General features: G+C 53.5%; 1 protein-coding gene across 2 annotated transcripts; it reads left to right on the top strand.

The window, feature by feature from the left end:
- The first annotated feature begins 228 nt into the window (after positions 1-228).
- On the top strand, positions 229-23,200 carry LOC111159053 (phospholipase C delta 1). Of its 2 annotated transcripts, none has more exons than XM_022521432.1 (15): positions 229-300; positions 8,561-8,725; positions 12,480-12,708; positions 19,030-19,159; positions 19,254-19,485; positions 20,080-20,281; positions 20,386-20,530; positions 20,610-20,759; positions 20,852-21,010; positions 21,229-21,388; positions 21,586-21,702; positions 22,068-22,246; positions 22,339-22,471; positions 22,547-22,696; positions 22,838-23,200. In XM_022521432.1, exons 1-15 carry the CDS (start codon positions 267-269, stop codon positions 22,921-22,923), a joined length of 2,271 nt encoding a protein of 756 aa, XP_022377140.1. In that variant the 5' UTR covers positions 229-266; the 3' UTR covers positions 22,924-23,200. The 2 variants fall into 2 exon arrangements, with proteins under 2 accessions (XP_022377140.1, XP_022377139.1); XM_022521431.1 differs by lacking the exon at positions 229-300 and adding an exon at positions 5,254-5,350.
- The last annotated feature ends 170 nt before the right edge of the window (positions 23,201-23,370 follow it).

Below are 23,370 nucleotides of genomic sequence, written 5' to 3'. Positions count from 1 at the left end.
GCCGGGGCGCGCCCACTAGCCCCGGCAGGGGTTGGCGGTGCTGCTTGTCCCCCTTCTGCCCTCCCCGATCCCCAAGAGGGGGCGGGGAGAGGCGCGGGTTGGCGGGCCGGGGGGGCGGGGCGGTTTCCCCGGCCCACCTCCGGTCTCCTCCCACCAGAGTCCCTTCGGGTCCCTCCACCACACTCCGCTCGGACCCGAGGCCGCCGGCGCAGTCGCCGCTCACGTGTGTCCTGCGGCGCCCCCTCCCGCTGCGCCGGCCGTCGGGCATGGACTCGGGCCGGGACTTCCTGACCCTGCACGGTGAGTTCCCGGCTGGCCTGCGGGCGGACCCTGACATGGGCCGACCCCGCGGGAAGCCGTTCGCTGCCCTGGGCCGGGGACCCCCAGTTCCTTCGGCCGCCCTCCGCCCCGCCCCGGGCCCGCCTCTCAGCTCCTTTGTTGCGCTAGGGGAAATCTCGGCACAGGACTCTCGGGGTGGGACTGCCAGGCAAGACCTTGGGCGTCTCCAGGCTTGTCCCCCAGATCTGGCCCGAAGTGGTGGTTGGGGTGGGGGTGCGGCTCTGAAGACTTCTCGAAAGGCGACCCCCAACCCCCAGACCCCGCCTCAAGGATTCTGCCTTCTTCTGGTCTCAGAAGCCTGGGCTCCATGGTCCAGCGCGCACGGAAGGGCCGAGGAGGGACGGAACCAGCATCCACGAATAACCAAGTTCTCCCCCACACCGTCCGGGCCCGGCTGGAGAGGCTCCCCAAAGTCCAGGCGTGCCTGGACCGCGTCAGGCCGCGTGGGTGTGGCTGGAGGGGGTGCGGGGCGGGGGAGGAGATGAGGTGCGCAAAGTTGGCTGAGGTCGGGCTGGGCAGCTTCAACTGCCCGGCGCAGAACTCCGAGTCAGCGATGCCCAAGCTGCAAGCAGCAGCCGGATCCTCCCGTCTGCGCACTCTCCTGGCGGGACCGGCTGAGTATCACCTGGAACTGCCTGCAGCTCCACCCTTTGTCCAGTCGTTCTGTCCCTCTGACCCACCGGGGAGCAGTCCTTGCCGCATTGCTGTCCCTCCAGGAGAAAGAGCAGCTTCCCACTGCAGAGCCTGGAGGTCTTCTGGCAGGTCAGGCCCCCCAACCTGGTCTGGCATCTCTCCGCTCCAGCCTGGGGACTCAGTCACTTTTAAGGGTGCCTTGTCCTCCTGATTTCTGAGATCATCTGCCAGTTCAACAAACCCTTTCCCTTAGGCCATACACTCACTGCCTAACCCTATCTCCCTGTTTTCTAGGATCCCTGGGGTTGGAGACTTAGTGCCCACCACTGTCCATCCAAGCCATACATGAAGATAATAGACAGGAAAGAGAAAGGCAGACACCTCCAGCTGCCCACTGGAGAATTCAGGGGGATAGGAGATCTTTCTTTCAGGAGATCTTTCTTTCTTTCAGCCAGCCCCTGGTCTGTCTTATGTTTCCTAGTGTCCATGGCCCAGAGAGACCTTGTTCAGGGCCCAGAGCTGTGACCCTCCCACCACTGGCCTGGGCTCCTCAAGGTAACCTCATCCACCTAGGTCATGGGACTCCTGCCCCTTCCAGTGCTTCCTCTTCTCAGACCAGAGGTGTCCTTAGTGCTCCTGCCAAACTGGCAGGAAGGGAGTCTGGATGGCTCAGAGGACCACAGTGGAGACCTCTGCTTTCTCTCTCATCATCCCTCAGTCAGTACTGTCTGTCCTGCAGAGTGCCACCTCTTCTGGGTCTGTCTCACCCTCAGATCTCCTAAAAGCCCTTTCTGGTCGCCTCTGACACAGCTCATGTTGGAATGGGCTCCATCCTCAGGCGTCTGTGCCTTTGTCTGGTCTTTCTCCCCTGGTGTCTTCCCTGGAGAGGAAGCTACGTGGAGGCACCGTAGTGTGGGTTTGGCCCATTCTCTTTGAGACATGCCTCCCACATGCCTCACTCTGTCCAGCCCCTCCTGAGGGACCGTCAGGGACACTGCAATCTGTAGGCCCTGCCACTTCAAGGTCATCACCCAGAATCACCTCCCTTAATTGCCTCGGTCCCTCCTGCAAGCCGATCAGGAAGCAAGAGCCTGGCAAGGGGAGTTGATGGCAGGAAGAGGTGGTAACTGTACCTTGCCCTGTGCCATTCCAGGGTGTCCACACTGCCATTGGAGTCTGTACCCCTTTCAGATTTGGGGCCCTATGGCACCGAACATGTGGCTTGGGCGGTTGGCAGTCTGCCACAGAGCCTCCCTGGATATGAGCTGTCCTTTACGTCCTCACCCCAGATGGGTGCAGATGCCGTGTAGTCTACAGGCATGGGTTCTAGAGGCGGATTGAGTTCAAGCCTTGACTTTTTCTTTTCTTTTTCTTTTTTTTTTTTTTAAGATTTTATTTATTTATTTGCCACACAGAGAGAGAAATCACAAGCAGGCAGAGAGGCGGGCAGAGAGAGAGGGGGAAGCAGGCTCCCTGCTGAGCAGAGAGCCCGACTCGATCCCAGGACCCTGAGATCATGACCTGAGTCGAAGGCAGAGGCTTAACCCACTGAGCCACCCAGGTGCTCCTAAGCCTTGACTTTTTCATCTCAGACAAATCCCTTGATTTCTTGGTGCCTCAGTTTCCTCAGTGAAATAAGGGACAAGAACACTACCGACGTCATAGGCTTGCTGTGAGGACTGAATGCCGTCACACATATAAGGCAATGGGAACAGTGCCTAGCGCTCAGTAGGGGCTGTGTTGCTGCAGGAGGCCCACCCCCAAGGGATCATGCCCTGTTCATTCTTGGGAGATGAGGGGGGCACTGTAAGGGAGTCCCTTGCTAGGAAAAATGTGCCCAGAACAGGGCTCAAGAACAAAGGGGCTCCTTCTGGTGTCTCTGGGAGGCCCTCTTCTGGCTTCCTTCCCCTACTCCACTACCTTTGCTGTCACTGTTCTAGCCAGACCAGCGCTGGCCTCACCAGCAGGTCTCCACATATACCCCAAAGGACACTACATCACGGGCCCTCCCCTTACAGAACACGTCCACCTTCACTAACTCTACCTGCCCCGAATCCACCCTGCCCCACTGTCAAAACTAGCATTTGTAAAAGTGGAAGGCAGGCTGTGGGAGGGGCTCATCTTGGCCCCGGGCTCCAGCCCTCATCTGGCCTCTATTTATAAATGTTTTGACCCAGAGCACATCCCTTTGCCTCTCTGGGCCCTTTTTGTCCCCCCATGGCAGAGCAACACGCAGTTTACAGGAGACGTCGTGAAGAGAAAGCACCGATCGGCATAGGAACTCTGGGTTGGCAAAAGAGCCAGTACCCCCAAGCCAGCCCCTTATCACCTCAATTATGTTTCCAAACTGTGCCTGAGGTTCCAGGCCCATACCCCACAGACACATACTGATCTACACTGATCTTAACATTTTGTGCCATAGGTCACTTTGGCAGTCAGATGAAGCCTGTGGGCCCCTCCTTGGGGTCATGTTTTTATTTTTATTTTTTTCAGATTTTATTTTTATTTTGAGAGAGAGCACGAGAGAGCGAGTGTGCACAGAAGCAGGGGGAGGGGCAGAGGAAGAGGGAGAAGCAGGCTTCCTGCTGAGCAGGAAGGCAGATGATTCCAGGTGGGATCCCGGGACCCTGAGATTGTGACCTGAGCCAAAAGCAGACACTTAACAGACTAAGCCATCCAGGCATCCCAGGGTCATGTTTTTAAATGCATTGAATAAAATACATGAGAACTCAAAGGAAGCAAATTATATTGAGATGTGATTCTATCCATAGGTCTTTGGTGTGGGACTGTGGTGGGGGGCGGTCCTTGATCGTCTGGATGAGAACCCTTGTGTGGTTTCTCTAAAACAGGTTCGCCTTACCCTCTGCCTCCTCCCCCTCCACATGAAGAACAACTTGCTTGTGCCCCGTATTTCAGCTCATCTACACTAACACACGTTCTCTTGATTTATTCTCTGCGGCGCGACCTTAGGCAAGTCACTCTGCGCTCCAGTTTATTGTTAGTGTTGCTTTGCTTGGCTGTGCTAATGGCTGGCTTTGCCGGTGACTCACTGCCAGTGCTGGTGACTGGGGCAGCAGGGAAGCGAATGGAGGAACTATTCAGAGGCAGAGAGTAAAAGAGAGGGGTGAGTCAGGCCTCTGGGTGGTGTCCTGACCTTGGCACACAGTAGGGGCTGGGTGCATGAAAGAGAAGTTGTAACTTACATGAAAGGTCCCACTGTTCCCGAGCACACTGGCCGCACAGTTTTGTATAAAGTTGCAGTAGTTCTCATCTATTCATCAAAGCAAGCCTGCGTTAATGGACTCATTTTAAGATCAGCCTTTTTTTCAAGAATTCCATTCGCATTTGGAACCTTGGAGATTACTCCACTCGGGTGGAGAAACTGTGAGAAGGAAACAAGTCTGCCTGTGAGGCAACAGCCTGCTAAATTACAATGAATTCGTTGAGTAATTGAAGTAAAATATTTGACGGGCTTGGTGGTCTGCCCCAGGCTTCATCCCCGGCTCCGTCTGACCCCGCCCCATCCCGTCCTTACAGACTTGACCACCCAGGCCGCCGCTACCCGATCTCCCCTTCTCTGTTCAATCTCACTCAAGTTTCGTCCTCCGCCCGGCCCCCAGCAGGTGTCTCGAATTCGCGACTCGGGCTCCGCCCCCGGTGGACACCGCCCCTGGTGGGACACCAACTCCAAAGCTGAGGTTCCGCCGCTCCCTGCCCGAACCCCGAGTTTTCAATGCGGGGCCCTCCCTCGGGTTGCCCTCTGGGCCTTAGCTCCGCCCCCGGTCGGCTTCCTGAGTGAGGCTTTGCCTCCACTTCGCCTCCCAGACCCTGCGTTTTTCCCCCGCCTCCCACCCCAACCTCTGTGGCTGTGGCTCCGCCCCCTATCCGCTTTCTGGGTTCTTGCTTTCGCCACTGATTTGCTTCCTGGGTTACAGATTTGTCCCACTCTGCCTCTTGGGTTCTGGCTCCTCCTCTCCTCTCCTGGAGTCCGCCCTTGCCGCACCCCCCAGGAACAAAGGTCCTTCCCCTCCCGGACTGGCCACGTCTCCTGGGGTCTGCCTCCGCCCCTTTTAGCCCTGATTTCTCTCACGCCCCGCCTCTAGGCCCGAGGCTCCGCCCCTGCGGGCTGGCCCCTCCTTCTGGGCTCTGACTCCGCCCCTCCACGCCCGGGCTCCGCTGTGCTCCCCTCCAGGGCAGTAGTTCCGCCCCCACTGCCAGGGCTTTCTAGAGGCTGCTCTGTCCCGGGTCAGGCTCGGTGTCCCAGAGGCAGTGGGGAGCGTCATGCAATGCCTAGGACTCCCGAGCCGGAGCCGCTCCAGAGAGCTCTACCTGCAGGAGCAGAGCCTCAAGGTGGCAGCGCTCAATGGGCAGAGGCTGGGTAAGGACCGCAGGGAGCACGGAGCTCTGCTGGGAAGGCAGCTAGGGCAGGATGTAGACTATGTTCCTTTGATCCTTTGGTTGGACCAGTTTAGGACTTCTGTGAGTGTGAGATCCTCTGTGGGTCTGTGTTTGCCAGGGTGGCATTTGGAGTGTTTTCGGGGGGGGGTGGGGTGGGGGATTGGTTACTTCTCATCCTACCTGAGCCACTCCAAAGCCCCCCACCCCTTACCACCCTTCACCCCTCCTGTTTACAGATTTCTGAGGCACTACTAGTTATGTGGCTAGTGTGTAACTGGTATGACCATGTAACCCAAGGAGATGATTTTCTGAGACTATGTGATCCAATGTGATGCTGTGTAAGTGTGAATGCCAAGTGTGATAACCTAGTGGTGATTCTGTCCCTCGTGTGGTACGGGGGCCACTGTGCAGCAATGATGATGGGTAACACTGTGTGACCAAGTGTGTGACACTGTAGCACCGGTGTGACCTTGTGTGGTCCAGTGTGATGCTCAGTGCCCTGACTGACTGAGGGCAACAGATCAACAGTGGGTGACCCGGGTGACTGGTTCTGTGTTACAGTATGTGTCACGTGGATTTTCTGACATTACTCAATGTGCCTGGGTGGGGACTTGCATAAGGTAATGTTTCCTAGCACTAACCCTTGGGCAGGCTTTGGAGTCCTGACTCCACAGTGTAACTTCCTTGAGCCTCAGTTTCCTCATCTGTAAAATGAGAGTAATGATAGTGCTTTCCTCCTCTGGTTGTTGGGGGGATTAAATACATGTGCTAAGAACAGTATCTTATTCAAGTATTGGCCATGAATGTGATGGTGGCTGCTATGATTATCATAGTGATGATGTTTTGGCACTGTGTGTTGAGTGTGGCAGTGTGTAACTGTGTAGCTTTGTGTGGCTGTGGGGCACAGACCCAATTTGTCCCCATTATGCATCAGTACAGGGACAGGACTCCACAGGAGGAGAAGGTACTGGACCTGAGTGAGTGGGGCTGGGCAACGAGTGCCCATAGACTTTCTGGGTACTAAGGGAGCAAGGGTGGCAGGGTGGGCAGCCCAGAAGCCTCAGAAATAAAAGGGCCAGCCGTCAATGAGACTCAGAGGTGGGGGTGCCTGCCCAGGTTCCCTAATGGCCCAGAAGGCAGTGGCTATTATCAAGGCCCACCTTGGGGCTGAGGTCCATGTTCCAGAAACCATGTCAGCAGCCAGGGGACTTATCTCTGCCTGACCGTAGACAAGGCCACAGCCTGGCTCCAGGACAGGATGAACATGTCATCTCCCCACGGTGTTTTCCAGAACCGGAGGGTGGGGCTCACCTTCTACTTTCCAACCTCCTCCCCCATTACCATCTGTGTTGTTGGCCATGGCTTGTCCTAATGAGTGCCCAGCTTTGGGGGCAAGGGGCAGGCCAGGGTGAGGAGATGCCCTGCAGATTATACTTCAGCCTCAGAAAGGACAATGGAATGCCCCAGCAGAGGCTGAGGGACTCCCTTCTGGCATCTGGGAACTCCCTTCCTTTTGTTCCAAGTGCCCCAGACACAGCCAGCAGTATAGGACATCCTACAGCCCTTCTCAGCTCCACTGATCCTCCCCTGGGGCTGAAGGGAGGCTGCTCATACTAAGACAGAGGGGTCTCCCAGAAGTGTGCAGAGACTTGGAACAAAAAAAGAAGAAGGCACATCACCTGTCACCTCTGAGGAGACCCACAGACGCCTCTTCTGGTGCTGTTCTCACCCAGGGCTGATGGGGGAACAGAGGCAGGGGGAGGAGAGCTGCCTAAAGTCATGAGGGTGTGTGTGTGGGTTTAGCACTGGGCTCTGTCCCTAGTGGTGGCAGGATACTGGGGAGGGATAGAGAGGGTATGGGTGGCTGAGGCCTGGGGGAAGCGGTCCAGAAGGTTCCCTTTGTCTTGTGGGTGTGTGGGCCAGGCTGGTGGGGTTGGGGAGTGGGGATAGCCTGTCGGACTGTGGATCTGGGCTCAGAAAAGAAAAGCTTATAGGCCTTGTCACAGGCCCCTCAGACTGGACCCACATGGTCTCCGATGCCACCGCTCTGCTGGAGCAGAAGGATAAGGATTGCTGAAGGGCCACATGGTTTTAGTTCTGGGGATGGAGTGAGGTGAGATGGCCAACCAGCTCTGAGCAGAGATGGCTGCTGGACTGATCTGGCTCCGTGGATAGATATGGATCTAGATGCATCTATCTCTGTATTATATTGATGAATCATTGAGGTGGGGAGTGGTCTCTCCTTGATCACAGTTGATACAGACTCTGTTTGGGGAATGAGGGGATGAGGGCGCCTAGTGCCCCTTTGGTACCTCTTGCTTGGACCTGTTAGGGCAAAAGGCATTGTATCTTTGGGAACCCATGCTGTGGAGGCCAGCTCAGGCCTCTGAAGATAGCCGCGCAGGAGGGGCCATGCAGCTAGGGTCTGATCCTTGCTTAGGGCCCTGGGCCGCCGGGTCCTGCCTCAGCTGCTAGGAAGGCAGCACTGTGCTTTGGGGCTATTATTCCCTGAGGGTCCCAGATCCAGGACACTAAGAAATGGGGTGGGCGGGGAGAGCCGGGGGCATCCCAGAGGCCAAACTCGGGCCACAGTGGGCTCATCTGTCTCTTCTGGGGGCAAGGATCAGAGACCTACTCAAGTAGGTGGAGCTCAGGATGGGGGAGCAGGAGGGGTGAGGGTGACAGGGATGGGCACAAGGGTCCTACAGCAACCATAACCTTGACTCCAAGAACTACAACTCTGGAACCTTTTTGTTCCTGCTCGGCCTGTTACTTTGGTCCCGGCTTCCTTCAGATCACTCTGACCCCTAAGTATGACCAGGAGGGGCACGTTTTGTTTTCCAAAGTCAGGCCATTTCTCAGGCATTTCTCAGGTGTTCTTGAATTAGCTGCTTCACCTTGTCCATTCAGCTGTGGATGACAGGTCACAAGTGTATCCTTGAGTGGGTGGGTGTGCTAAGGTTTGCATGGCCTTGGCTGGCAATCAGAGATGACTTCTTGGAGAAGGCAGGGCTCCAGGATCAGGTTGGGGCATGGGTGAAGGTGGGAGAAGGAACTGTGAGCGGAGGGTGAGGCTGGTGAGAAATGGGACCCTTCTCCGAGAGGGTCCAGAGGTGGGAGTAGGTAGCATGGGGCCTGGGACAGCAGGGACGCCAGAGGAAGTGGCATCTCACCAGCTGTAACCCTCTAGGCCTACAGGATGATGAGGACCTACAGGCACTGCTAAAGGGCAGCCAGCTCCTGAAGGTGAAGTCCAACTCATGGCGGCGAGAACGTTTCTACAAGTTGCAGGAAGACTGCAAGACCATCTGGCAGGAGTCGCGCAAGGTCATGCGGACCCCAGAGTCCCAGCTGTGTGAGTGTCTCAGGGCTGCAGGGTTGGGGGAGGCAGAGTGTGGACCCTGTGCTTGCGTGGGGAATTGGATGCTGGTTGGGGCAGAGGATGGGGGTGGGGAGGTCAATCCTGGACCAGGACCACAAATAGGGACACCCAGGCCTGGCCTGTTGGTGCCCAGGTCGGTCACACAACCAGGACCAAATACAGGGAAACTAAAGCTGGCAAGCTGGCAAGGATGGGGGAGAAGAGTTTTTTAAATCACCAAAGGGACTACTGAGGCCTAGTCTGGGCCGGAGAGGGCAGTCATGGAGGACCAGAGATGGAGAGGCTAAATAAAGCCTTTTGAGGGTAGGGATACATAACTGTGACCACAGGTGGGAAAGCCAGGCTCAGGAGTAGGGAGGTTGCTGGACTGTGTTGTCTGAATGCACAGGGTATCCACCCAGACCCATGTGAGAAGGAGGGAAGTTGGGTGGATTAGGACTCCAGGTGTAGTGAGGCCAAAAGCCAAGCCCAAAGTCCGGGGGCAGATAAGGCCCTTCCGGGTATCAGTGGCCAGGATGTGAGGTGGGGCCGCAGAAGGCAGTGCCTTCCTGGGACTGGGGCCATAGCAAAGAGGTAGGGTAGAGTGGAGAGAGGCCTTAGCTGGGCAGCTCCCTGGAGGGTGTTGGGTCTGAGGATTTTCTGGAAGCTTTGGAAAAGGCCTTGCAAATGGAGAGCGCCTCCAGAGTCCTCCCAGAGAAAGAAGCTGTGCTGGTTAGCTGTCTTTAGCACAGAATGCCCTAAAGATTCTGTAAAATGAGGGGTGCCTGGGTGGCTCAGTGGGTTAAAGCCTCTGCCTTCGGCTCAGGTCTTGATCCCAGGGTTCTGGGATCGAGCCCCGAATCGGGCTCTCTGCTCAGCAGGGAGCCTGCTCCCCTTCCTCTCTCTCTGCCTGCCTCTCTGCCTACCTGTGTTCTCTGTCTAATAAATAAATAAAATCTTAAAAAAAAAAAGATTCTGTAAAGTGAGAAGTGCCCACTGCATCTTTACTTAGTGAGAACATTTTATTTATTTTTTTTAAAGATTTCATTTATTTATTTGACAGAGAGAGATCATAAGTAGGCAGAGAGGCTGGCAGAGGGGGGAGGGGGAAGCAGGCTCCCCGCTGAGCAGACAGCCCGATATGGGACTCGATCCCAGGACCCTGAGATCATGACCTGAGCCAAAGACAGAGGCTTAATCTACTGAGCCACCTGGGCGCCCTAGTGAGAACATTTTAGGCCAATGCTACCCAAAAGAACTTTCTCTGGTAGTAGAAATGTTCTATATCTATGCTGTACAGTATGGGTGCCTCTAGCTACCTGTAACCATTGAGCCCTTGAGATGTGCCTAGTGTGACTGAGGAACTGAATTCTTAATTGTACTGAATTGTAGCTACTTTGTATTTAAATAGCCATGTGTGGCTGGCGGCTGTTGTATTGGACAATGTGTAAAGATCTGGTACCTGAATTTCACCCAACCCAGACCCCCGCCCTTGGCCGTGGTGGGGAGAGGAGGAGAAGGGGCAGGGGCAGCCCACTGGGGAGGGCAACCAGACACAGGTGACAAGCTCCAGATGGGAGAGGGGACAGGAGGATGGGAGGTGCCCAGGAATGGTTCACTGGGCCTTAGGACGCTGGGCAGAAACCTGAGAAAGTATTGTCTACTGGCTGTGTGGCCTGTGGCAGGTCAGAGGTGAGGCAGGACAGGATCAGGGTTTGATAGGGAGAGCTGGGCTGGGGCCTTGGGGCCGTGGGCCATGGAAGGTTTCTGAGCCAGGCAGGGTAGGGTTAAAGTGGACAGAGCCTGAAGTTCTCTCCAAAAGCCACCCGAATGCGTGTCAGTCACACAGCCTGGGAGTGACCCAGACCTCACCTCTGTCTGTTGGTGGCCCCAGCCAGGCTCCTTCATGGGTCTCTGCCCTGATATGGGGCTTCCTGTTAGACACTGGTGGGGGTGTGGCACGGTGGGAAAGGGAATCTCGCTCTCTGAGCTCTGGGGATTCCTGAGAGGCACCCCCTCCACCAGCCACTACATATGCCTGGTTCCCTGTTGTGTGCCTGGCACTGGGTGGCGGCCGGCATGGGGGCAGAGACAAGAGGAGTAGGGGACCTGGGCTGGAGAGATGAGTCCCTCATACTAGGAGGATTGTGAGCACAAGGGCAGGAGGGGCCTTCCAGGATGGAGACCCATGTGAGCCAAGGTGCAGGGGCAAGAACGAGGAAGGGGCATGAGTGAGCGGCCTGATCTGACCAGAGGGGCTGCTGAGGGGACGGGTGCGGCAGGATGTGCTCAGAGTAACACCGAGCTGGCTCTCGGGCTGAGCATACCTGTTGGCTGCTTCCCTTCTCTGGGGGAGCAGTGAGACTGTTGTCCCCAAATGCTCTCTCCCCTCGGGGAGCCTGAGGCCAGGTGAGAGAGGAGGGGAACAGTGCCCCCAGTTCTCTCTGCTCCCTCCTCCCTAAGTTTCCCCTGATCCTGCCACTGCTCCTGTCCCCCCACTCTGGCTTCCAGGCATTATCAGCAGTGCAGTCTGGACTCTCTCTCTGGTGCGGGTGGGGGTGCTGGCAGCCTGGGAGCTGCATGGCTCCGGTTTCCTGTTTCCACTCCCAGCCTAGGGCTGCAGCAGCTAGTCTGGGCCTAGCAGGCATTAAGCAGGGACAATCCCTGCACCCCAAATGGCCTGGGGCTCACATGCCCCACTCTCGGAGCCTGCCTCCCAGGCTGGGCACATCCCTTCACCTGGGGCTTGCAGGTGCATAGGAGGCTTCTGGGCACTCGGGGTGCAGACAGGCATAGGAGAGCTTGGCAGCTGGAGCTGGGCTAGGAACCAGGACAGATAGATGGCTCAGAACACAGGTGGGGCGGGGGCGGAGCCTGGACCTTGATGCTGAGCAGCTTAGCATGAGCCCAGCTGAGGGGACTGGCTCCCAGCCAGGCCAGGAAGGGCACCCTGGGGTCGGGGGGAGGGGGCGCGGTGGGGAGGCGGCAGTCTTGCTGCTCCCTGAAGCTTGGAAGGCTTGGATGTGAGAGGAGGGCTCTCCCCCCAGTTCCTAAGGGCAGAATGATGGACTTTCTCAGATCCTTAAGGGCCACCACTTTGAGTCCTAGAGGGCAAGAGCCTTCTCGCACTCTTCTTACCAAGGGGTTCCCTGATCAGGACACACACAGACACACACAGGCCAAGGTCGGGTCTGTGTTGCAGCACAAGCACTTCTCCCTGTGGCCACACACCCCAGGGCCAGGGCTGCCTGAGTGTGGCTCCAGGCTCCCGCAGGGTCAGGGGAGGGGCCTGCGGGGAAGACGCCCCAAAGGCCCAAAGTCAAGTACGATCTGGAGGGTATGTATCCTATCTGTCACAGGCTCCAAGCTCCAGAATGGTCTCTCCCCGTCTCTAAAAGCCCTGCCCTGCCTGAGTACTCTCCCAGGGGCCCTCCTCCCTCCATCTGGAAACAGTAGGGCCTGGGGTCCCAGATGCCCTTCTCTAGGGTCAGTCTTTCCCGATGTTCCCCCCCCCCCTCCCCTTATTTCCCCTACCCATCACAGCTGTGCCTCATATTCCTCCTCCACCTCAGTCTCTGTCCTCCTTCCTCCCTTGTGTTCCCCTTGTCCGTCCTCCCACCCCACTCCTTGTCTCTGGATCCAGGCCTGAGCTCCAGCCCTGGCTCTGGGTACCCATGCTGTGCTTTGGCCACACCAGGGGTGGGGACAGGCCTCACAACTCTCTTTGCCACCTATCCCCTTCTTGCAGTCTCCATTGAGGACATTCAGGAGGTGCGGAAGGGGCACCGCACAGAGGGCATGGAGAAGTTCGCCCGGGATGTGCCCGAGGACCGCTGCTTCTCTGTAGTCTTCAAGGACCAGCGCAACACACTAGACCTCATTGCGCCATCGCCGGCAGAGGCCCAGCACTGGGTGCTGGGTCTGCGCAAGATCATCCATCACTCGGGCTCCATGGACCAGAGGCAGAAGCTGCAGCAGTATCCTTCTGGTGGTGGTGGGTCCTGGCCTAGCCTGTAGATCCTGGCCGTGGTCATGGCCAGGGCAGCCTGGTTATGGAAGATAATGAGCCTGGGCCATCATACCGACATAACAGAGGCTGGGTGGGTGGCTTACACGACAGAAACGAATCTTCTTACAGTTCTGGAGGCTGGAGACCTGAGGTCTGGGTGCCAGTGTGGTCGGGTTCTGACGAGAGCTCTCATCCTGGCTCGTGAGTGGTTGCCAGCTCACTGCATCCTCACATGGCAGAGAGAGTGACAGACAAGATCTTTGGTGTCTCCTCTTATAAGGGCAGTAATTCTATCATGAATTACATGACCTTATATAAGCCCCCCATGACTCATCCCCAGATGCCATCATATTGGGGGGTAGCACTCCCACATATTAATTTGGGGGGAGCACAGTTCAGTCCTTACACAAAGGGAAGCAGAGGAGGTACCTGGAGCCCTGTTTGGTCTACTCAGTGCAGCCCCCACTGTCCCTTCTTCTCCCCCCATAACCAGCACAGAGTTCTGCTAATGGCAACAGCTTCCATGTGAGACCGAGTCTTGAGTGTTTGACTGTTTCTAAGAGTTACTACATTTTTTCTGTCTGGGAATTTGGAAGGCCAAGGCACCCCCTATGCCATTCTTTGGGGAATGGTCAAATTTTCCTGGGCCTCATGTGCAGGCCAGCCTATAGGCTTAAAACAAATTCACTTCTACATCTGGATGCACGACAGCACACTAGCCTGTGGTTCAAAGTGGTCAGACTTCTGGTACAGAGGATTAGGGTGGAACCAGCTTCAGTTCCTTTATTTTAATGACAGTTTTATTGGCATATCATTCACATACCATGCGATTCACCTGCTTAAAGTGTACACGTCAATGCTGTTTAGTATGTTCACAGGGTTGTAAGTAATTTTACAACACTTTCATCACCTTAAAAGGAACCCTGTACCCATGAGCAGTCAGGCCTCATTTCCCCATAATCCTCCAGCCCTAGACAATCACTAATCTGCTTTCTGGCTCTTTATGTTTGCCTTTTTCTGGACATCTCATATAAATGGAATCAGAGTCTTTTGTGACTGGCTTCTTTCATGGAGCTTGTTTTTCAGGTGAATCCATGTTGTAGTGTCACTCAGTACCTCATTCCTTCTTATGGCTGAATAACATTCCATGGTGTGGTTGTTCCACATTTTATTTACCCAGCCAGTGGTTGATGGACGGTGGGGTTTTCACTCTGGAGCTTTTATGAATTAATGCTGCTATGAACACTGGTGCAGAAGTTTTGTGTAGTACGTACCTAGAATTTACAAGCCTTATGGTAACTGCATGTATGTTTAAACTTTTGAGGGACTTCTAGTTTTCCAACAAGGAAATTGACATTCCCACCAGGAGTGTATGAGGGTTCCAGTTTGTCGCATCTTTGCCAAGGCTAGTTACTATCATTACTACTATTCTGTCCTAACCACCCTTGTAGGTGTGAAGTTGTATCTCATTGTGGTCTTGACTTGCATTTCTTTGACAGCTAATGGTGTCAGCTGTCTTTACATGTGTTTTTTGTTTTGTTTTGTTTTGTTTTGGGTTTTTTTTTTTAAGATTTTATTTATTTATTTGAGAAAGAGAGACACAGCAAGAGAGGGAACACAAGCAGGGAGAGTGTGAGAGGGAGAAGCAGGCTCCCGCTGAGCAGGGAGCCCAATGAGGGGCACAATCCCAGGACCCTAAGATCATGACCTGAGTCAAAGGCAGACACTTAATGACTGAGCCACCTAGGCACTCATCTTTACATGTGTTTATTGGTCATTTGTAGAAATATCAGATCCTTTGACCATTTTTTATTTATTTTTTTAAGATTTTGTTTTGAAGTAATCTCTACAGCCAACATAGGGCTTGAACTTACAACCCTATGATCAAGAGTTAAATGCTTGGGGGCACCTGGGTGCTCAGTCAGTTAAGTGTCTCACTCTTAGTTTTGGCTCAGGTCATGATCTCAGGGTCATGAGATTAAGCCTCACGTCAGGCTCTATGCTTAGTGCAGAATCTGCTGGAGATTTCCTCTCTCTACCTTTCCCTCTGCCCCTCCCCCTGCTCTCACATGCTCTTTCTCTTTCTCTAAAATAAATAAATTAAAACTCTTTAAAAAAAAAAAAAGAGTTGCACTCTCTATCTACTGAACCAGCTAGGCACCCCTGTTAAGCTCTTTTTAAAACGGATTTATTTTTAAAAAATCTTTACTTGTAAAATCTACATAACATAAGATTTACCATCTTTAACCATTTTAATTGTGTTGAGTACATTCACATTGTCAGTGCAAGATGCAACTCTTCTCATCTTGTAAAACTGAAATTCTCTCCCCATTAAACAACAACTTCTCATTCTCACACCTCCAGTCCCCACTCCACAGCCCTGACCCCCCGCAGCCACAATTCTGCCTTTGTCTCTCTGAATCTGACCACCCTAAGGACTTCAGACAAGTAGAATCATACAGTATTTGTCTTTTTGCAACTGGCTTATTTCACTTAGCATAAATGTCCTCAAGGTTCATCTGTGTGGTAGCCCGTGTCCGAATTCCCATTCTGAGGTGAAATAATAATATTCCACTGTCCGCATTCACCATATATTGTTTTTTCATTCATCCGTTGATGGGCATGCTTCCACCTTTTTTCTGTTGCTTCCACCTTTTTTCTGTTGTGAATAATGCTGCTGTGAACATGGCTACACAAACATCTCTCTGAGACCCTGCTTTCAATTCTTTTGGGGTCTATAGCCAGAAGCAGAGTTGTTGGATCACAGGGTAATTCTACTTTAAGTTTTTGGAGGCATGCCATATTGTTTTCCACAGCATCCAACCTACTTTCTACTCCCACTGACAATGCTCCAGGCTTCCGATTTCTTCAAGTCCTCAACACACTTGTTCTACTCTTTTTTTTTGGGTTTGGTTTGGGGTTTGATAGGTATCTTATCATGGTTTTGATTTGCATTTCCCTAATGATTAATGATATTGAGCCTTGGTTTTTTATTTGCTTTCCTGTATCTTCTCTGGAGAAATGTCTATTCACATCCGTGGTGCAGTTTTTACCTGGGTTATTTGTCTTTTTATTATTGAGTTGTAAGAGTTGTTTATGTATACTAGGTACAAGGCCTGTCATAATTATGCTTTGTAAATAATTTCTCTTATTGTGTGGGTTCTCTTCTCTTGATGGTATTTGAAGCACGAATTTTTAGTTTTGGTGAAGTCTAATTCATCTGCTTTTTGCTTTTGTGGCTTGTGATTTTTGGTGTTATATCTAAGAAGGCTTTGCTTAACCCCAGATCACTAATGTTTACTCTTACTATTTTCTTCTAAAGGTTCTATAGTTTTAGCTATTACATTTAGGTCTTTGCTTCATTTTGAATTCATTTGTGTGTGTGGTGGGATGTGGGGGATTCAACTTCATTTTTTTTTTTAGCCTGTAGGTAGTTGTCCCAGCACCACATGTTGAACTTGTTTTTACACCCTCATCGAAAATCAGTTGACCGTAAATATGAGGATTTCTTTTCTTTTTCAACGATTTTATTTATTTATTTGAGAGAGAATAAGAGTGAGAGAGAGAGAGAAGTCAGAGGGGAGGGAGAAGCAGACTCCCCACTGAGCAGAGAGCCCAACAAGGGGCTTGATCCCAGGACACCCTGGGATTGTGACCTGAGCTGAAGGCAGAAGCCTAACTAACCACCTCAAGAGGGTTTATTTTCATGGCTGTCAGTTTTATTCCATTTATCTATGTCTATCCTTGCATCAGCACACAACAGTTTGGTTACTGTAACTTTGTAAATTTAGAAATCAGGAACTGTGAGTTCTCCAAAAAAAATTTTTTTTAAAGATATATTTATTTGAGAGAGATTGAGCAAGCAGGAGTGGGAGGGACAGAGGGACAGCAAGAGAGAATCTCAAGCAGACTCTAAGGGCTTGATCTCATGACCCTGAGATCAAGAGTTGGATCCTTAATGGACTGCTCCACCCAGGTGCCCCTGTTCTTTTTTTGCAAGATTGTTTTGACTCTTCTGGGTCCCTTGATGTCCCATGTGAATTTTAGGATCAATTTCTGCAGATAAGCCAGCATTTTTATGATAGAGATTGCATTGATATAGATCAATCTGGAGAGTATTCCCTATATTTAATAATATCAAATCTTGTGATCCTTAAATATGGATATCTTTCCATTTATTTAGGTCTTCCTTAATTTCTTACGACATTGTTTTGTAGTTTTCAGAGTATAAGCTATACATTTAAAAAAAATCATTCCTAATTATTTTAATTCATTTTGAGGCTACTTGATGGAATTACTTTAATTTCATTTTCTGCTTTAAGGGACATCCTTTGAGCTTTTTTCGTTTCCTTACTCTGTACTTTTCAGCACTTCATAGATTTTTAAGTATTTTTTCTCAGTGCTACCTCTGCCTAATTTTGAGTTTTCTTAAAAATCCACTTCTGTAGCATCAGCTTATCCTTGGACAGTCTCGTGCCCCCGGAGGGTTCTATTGCCCAGCCCTTGAGATCATAAAGCCATCCCAGCCTGCTAAATAATCATCGACATAAGGACCTCATGTTTGGCTGGACTACTCTGAAGTTGATTTTTTTTTTAACCTGGAATTCTGCCATAATTATTTTTTCATGTAAATATATACATAAAGTATGGCTATGTTAGAATGAAGTTTTCTTTAATTTTTAAAAAAGATTTATTGATTTATTTTAGAAAGAGAGTGTGTGTGCATGTGTGCAGAGAGGGGCAGAGGGAGAGAGAGGGTATCTCCAGGCAAACTCTCCACTGAGAGTGCAGAGCCCAAGGCAGGGCCCAATCTTGTGATGCTGTGATCATGACCTGAGCCAAAACCAACAGTAGGACACCTAACCACCTGAGCCATCCAGGTGCCCCAGACTGAAGTTTTAAACGCTGACAAAATGAAACTACTAATATTCGGGTTCTGCCCCCAATCCTCTTTTCTGCATTGCAATTTGCCTAATGATGCACTTGCCAAAAATAGTGGAGATCTTACATTTGTATCCATTTTCTGTGTACCATTATGTCATAATTTTTTCCCTGTGTTAGTAGAGTCTCCACAAAAAGCTGTAGTGACTGTGTAATATGCAGTTGATGCCCTCTAAGTTAGTGATCTGTTCTTCTAGTGTTGAACATTTATTTTCAGTCTTTCACTACTATAAGTAACATTGCAAAGAACTATGTTCCTAAATGCTTCCGGTATTCAGGAGTATTTCCTTACCAGTAGATTTCTAGAAGTGGAATTGGTGAGTCCAATGATGTAATGGTTTCGAGCTTTAGCTCTATCTTTGCATCACATTCCTTTGTGTGGTTGAACAATTTCCTTTATCCAAGTGGTAGATGGGAGTGTCCATGTCACCTCACCCCCACCTGCACTGGATCATAGACTTTTCAAGTGCTGATCTTAGAGTTTAAGGAACTGCATCTCATTTGCAAACTGTTAATGTCTTTGATTACCGAGAATTTTTGGAAAAGGTTAGTTTATGGCCTTTTCTCATTTAGTTATTAGGGTCATCATCGTGTTTTCTGGATGGCTTTATTTTTTCTTTATTTGACCCTCAGAATTATTTAAAGTTTACATGGCATCAATTATGTTGTTTCCTTTGTGACTTCTTCTAAAAACCTGCTGTCATTTTTTAAAAAATTGTTTTCATTGTCTTTGTTCTTTAATTTCTCTGGAATATAATGTGGAGGTCCTTTTTCTTGACTTCTCCAGGTCAAGTCTGAGGGGGTAGAGGCCAGAGATAATGGAGAAGTGGGGCTAAGTGCCCCCATTGTGAGGATGTGATGCAGGCTTTGTTTTTGCTTGTGAGACACTCACCTTCTGATCTGTGGCTTCAAGTTTGCTGTTTCTTGTAAAAATAAGCCTCAAGCGCTTTAGTCAGGTTGGCTAACTTATGTATTGAAAACCAGAAGGACATATCTTGAAACGTTGACGGGACCATGGGGGATTTGTTTGTTTACTTTTCTGTATTTTGTAAGCTATCTATAGTGAACGCTTTCCCAGTGAGAAAAGAATTTTTTTTTTTTTTTAATGTGAAAGGGTTTGAAGCCAGTAAATAGAAAAAAGACCCCTTGATAGGATATAACATTTCCTCCGAAGAGGCCATCGGGTCTTGTCTCTGGAATGCTGGTATGGCAGGCCCGAAGGGAGCTTTGTCTGTAGGTGATCTCAGTCCATCTGGGCCCAGGAGTGGACCCTGGGTTTGAAACCCAGCTACAGCTGGGACCTTGGGGGTATCGGGGCTCCTGGGTTCTTTCCTTACTTCTTGCCCAGCTGGATTCACTCCTGCTTGCGAAAAGCTGACAAAAACAAGGACAACAAGATGAGCTTCAAGGAGCTACAGAACTTCCTGAAGGAGCTCAACATCCAGGTGGATGACAGCTATGCCCGGAAGATCTTCAGGGTGAGGCAGGGAGTGAGGGCTGGGTCTGTGTGGCCATGGGCCCTGGGACCCTAGTGGGGAACACGCTTTGAGCCCTGCCCACCTGGCCTGGCAGGAATGTGACCACTCCCAGACGGACTCCCTGGAGGACGATGAAATTGAGGCCTTCTACAAGATGCTGACCCAGCGGGAGGAGATTGATCGCACCTTCGCAGAGGCTGCAGGCTCCAGGGAAGCGCTGTCGGTGGATCAGCTGGTGACGTTCCTGCAGCACCAGCAGCGGGAGGAGGCGGCAGGGCCTGCACTGGCCCTCTCCCTCATTGAGCGCTATGAGCCCAGTGAGACTGGTGAGAGCGTGGCTACAGCCTGTGGCCTGCAGTCCCTGGGGCCACACCGGGCTGGGAGACCCCTGGAGAGACTACAGCCCGAGGGTAGGGAGCTCAAGGGAACAGAGGGGCACCCTGGTCAGTATTTGCTTGCCCCATGAAAGTAAGCAGATGGGAGACGGGGCTCCAGCATCACTACCCCTCTCTTGGTTGCTTTTCCAGAGGGTTTTGCGGACTCCTCCTCCAGAAATAGAGAGGAGGCTGGGAAAGCAAACCCTTTTCCTGCTTCCGCCCTGGGCGGGGCTTTGAGATGGACCGATGGGGCCCTGTCTTGGAGGGGCTTCAGTTTGGAGGCCCAGAGGAGGAGATGAGGCCCGGGCTTCAGGGGGCCTCACAGTGTGGGGGACCGAGGCGGAGAAGACAGGGCCCCACCCTGGGGTAGTCACAGGCTGATGGTTGACTCACATTCACCGCCTCCGAGAGATAACAGCTCAGAACAGGGAGACACGGGCAGCAGGGGGCTCCCCTCCCAGAGCGGTGGCGCCCTGAAGGTCTCCTGAAGGTGGCTGGCCTGGCCCGAAGAGCTCTCACGGGCACTGGTGTCCTCCTTCGCAGCCAAGGCACAGCGGCAGATGACAAAGGACGGCTTCCTCATGTACCTGCTGTCTGCCGACGGCAGCGCCTTCAGCCTGGCGCACCGGCGGGTCTACCAGGACATGGGCCAGCCGCTCAGCCACTACCTGATGTCCTCCTCGCACAACACCTACCTGCTGGAAGACCAGCTCACTGGGCCCAGCAGCACTGAAGCCTACATCCGGTGGGGCCCGGGGAGGGGGCGGGGGCGGGGCCCGGGCGGCCTGGGGGCGTGGCCGGGCGCCTGGGGGCGGGGTCGGAGGGCCTAGCCGCCACGCCTACCCGCAGGGCGCTGTGCAAAGGCTGCCGCTGCCTGGAGCTCGACTGCTGGGACGGCCCCAACCAGGAGCCGGTCATCTACCACGGCTACACTTTCACCTCCAAGATCCTCCTCTGCGACGTGCTCAGGGCCATCCGGGACTACGCCTTCAAGGTTGCGCGCGCCCCTGGCGGGTGAGGAGGGACGTGGTAGTGGCGGTCCCCCCACTCCTAACCTGCCCTCGGGCCTCCAGGCGTCCCCCTACCCCGTCATCCTGTCCCTGGAGAATCACTGCAGCCTGGAGCAGCAGCGTGTGATGGCGCGACACCTGCGCACCATCCTGGGCCCCATGCTGTTGGACCGGCCGCTGGACGGGGTCACCAGCAGTCTGCCTTCCCCTGAGGTTCGCAGTGGGCATGGGGGTACCCAGACGAGAGAGCAGGGGTACTGGCTGGGAGGCCTTTGGGTCTTAACGAGCGGCTCCTCCCTTCTTAGCAACTGAAGGGGAAGATCTTGCTGAAGGGGAAGAAGCTTGGGGGGCTCCTGCCCCCTGGCGGGGAGGGTGGCCCAGAAGCCACTGTCGTGTCTGATGAGGACGAGGCTGCTGAGATGGAGGACGAGGCCGTGAGGAGCCGTGTGCAGCGCAAGCCCAGGGTTCGATGGGGAGCTGTTGGGGAGGGGGCAGCCCTGGGGCCCTCCCCCATCATGGGATGTTTGCCTTGTCTCAGCTCTCTGTGGCTGCCACTCAGACCCTCTGCCCCCCTCTCTCTGTCTGTCTTCCTCTCTGTCTCTCTGCGTCTGGGTTTCTGGCTCTCTCAGTGCCCACCTGCCCCAACCTCTGAATCTAACCTGGGCCTCCCCATGGCCCCCAGGAGGACAAGCTCAGGCTAGTGAAGGAGCTCTCCGATATGATCATTTACTGCAAGAGTGTCCACTTTGGGGGCTTCTCCAGCCCTGGCACTCCAGGGCAGGCTTTCTATGAGATGGTGTCCTTCTCCGAGAACCGCGTCCTCCGGCTGCTCCAAGAGTCAGGTGAGCCCCAGCCCGGCACCCTCAGGGTGCTGGCTGGCTGTCTCAGTATTTGGACCGGTGGGGGCCAGGCCTGGCTCCATGACTCTGAATGGGGCACTCCCTGCTGTTACCAGATGGGGGCAGGGCAGCCGTGGGGGGGGCAGGGGGCTTGGGCTCCCTAGGAGGCCTGCGCTTCTGACCACCCCCACCCTTTTCAGGAAACAGCTTAGTTCGCCACAATGTCAATCACCTGAGCAGAATCTACCCTGCTGGGTGGAGAACGGACTCCTCCAACTACAGCCCCGTGGAGATGTGGAACGGGGGCTGCCAGATCGGTATGGGTTTCAGTCCAGAGGGCCAGGGGTCAGGTGCCTCTGGGGACCCCGCTGGGGCCAGACACAGGGACTTGTGGGCTTAGGAGCTGGTAGTCTTGGTTTGGACATACTTCCCCACCAGTAAGTCAGGGTCTGACATCACCTGGTTACCACATTAGCCTTTTGAATTCTGACACGGGAAGTGGAATGTGAGGCTGGTGTGGGTCAGTGATGGGGGTGGGAGGGCAGGAGGCATTGAAGGGATGCCAGACCCCGCTTCTGCCTCACTGTGTGGCCCTAAGGCCTCCGTGTACCCTGAATAGGCCGGGCTCTAGGGCCCCCAAGGCCAGCCCACAGCCTGTGACTGCTCTGTCTGCCTCTGTCAGTGGCCCTGAATTTCCAAACACCTGGCCCAGAGATGGATGTATACCAGGGCCGCTTCCAGGACAACGGGGCCTGCGGGTACGTGCTGAAGCCCGCCTTCCTGCGAGACCCGAACTCTACCTTTAACTCACGTGCCCTGACTCAGGGGCCCTGGTGGACCCGGAAGCGGCTCACTGTCAGGGTATGGCCAGCCACCGCAGGACGGGAGCCCAGGGGCCTCCCTCCTCCCCACTGCTACTCCTGAGCCCTCCTCTGTCCCTTGCCTCTGCTCAGGTAATCTCCGGGCAGCAGTTGCCAAAAGTCAACAAGAATAAGAATTCAATTGTGGACCCCAAGGTGACGGTGGAGATCCACGGCGTGGGCCGGGACATGGCCAGCCGCCAGACGGCTGTAGTCACCAATAACGGTACTCGCTGGGCCTGGGTGGGGCCTGACCCCCAGAGCTGGCATCCCGCTCTTGACGTGCTGCTTGCACTCCTAGGTTTCAACCCGTGGTGGGACACAGAGTTTGAGTTTGAGGTGGTCGTGCCTGAGCTTGCCCTGGTGCGCTTTGTGGTGGAGGATTATGACACATCCTCCAAGAACGACTTCATTGGTCAGAGCACCATCCCCTTGGGCAGCCTCAAGCAAGGTGAGTGTTTGTTGAGGAGAGGGGACGGCAAGGTGGAGGAGGCAGGGCCTGTTACCTTGGGCTGGGGCCGTGGAAGTCTCTCGACGACGCCTCACTGAGTCACCGGAACTGTGTGTTCTTTCCTGCCCATCCCCCTGCCAGGATACCGCCATGTCCATCTCTTGTCTAAGAACGGAGACCAGCACCCGTCTGCCACCCTCTTTGTGAAGGTGTCTCTCCAGGACTAGGTTTGGGGGTTCTGATGGGGGCTGCCCCAAGCAGGCCGGGCCCTCTGTCCCCATCCAGGAACAGGGCTGCTGTGGCTGCTCCCAACCTCTCACTTGGAGCTAGAGGCCCTGCCCTGCCTTCAGCTCTAACATCCCGTCTGTGCTGCTGCTTCTCTGGGATCCCAGGAGCTGGCCCTGTCCCTGGAGCTCTCCTCAGTTCCGTTAGGAAAAACACTGCAGCCCTCCGCCCTCTGGCCTGGCCCTGGGCTGAGGGTTTTTATAAAAGTTAAAAGACTAATTCCTATGGTCTCTTTACCGGAATGCCAGAAAATCCCTATAAAGGGCATATGTGTGTGTGTGTGTGTGTGTGTGTGTGTGTGCGCGCGCGCACGCGTGCGCATGTGTGTGCATGTGTGTTTGGGGGGGACTGGAGCCCCAGCACCTCTCTTTCCATGTCCCCCACACTTA

This window comes from Enhydra lutris, unplaced genomic scaffold (genome assembly GCF_002288905.1).
Source record: "Enhydra lutris kenyoni isolate GAN:26980312 unplaced genomic scaffold, ASM228890v2 scaffoldscaffold66, whole genome shotgun sequence".
Taxonomy (NCBI): domain Eukaryota; kingdom Metazoa; phylum Chordata; class Mammalia; order Carnivora; family Mustelidae; genus Enhydra; species Enhydra lutris.
This window is presented reverse-complemented; position numbering and strand designations above follow the sequence as displayed.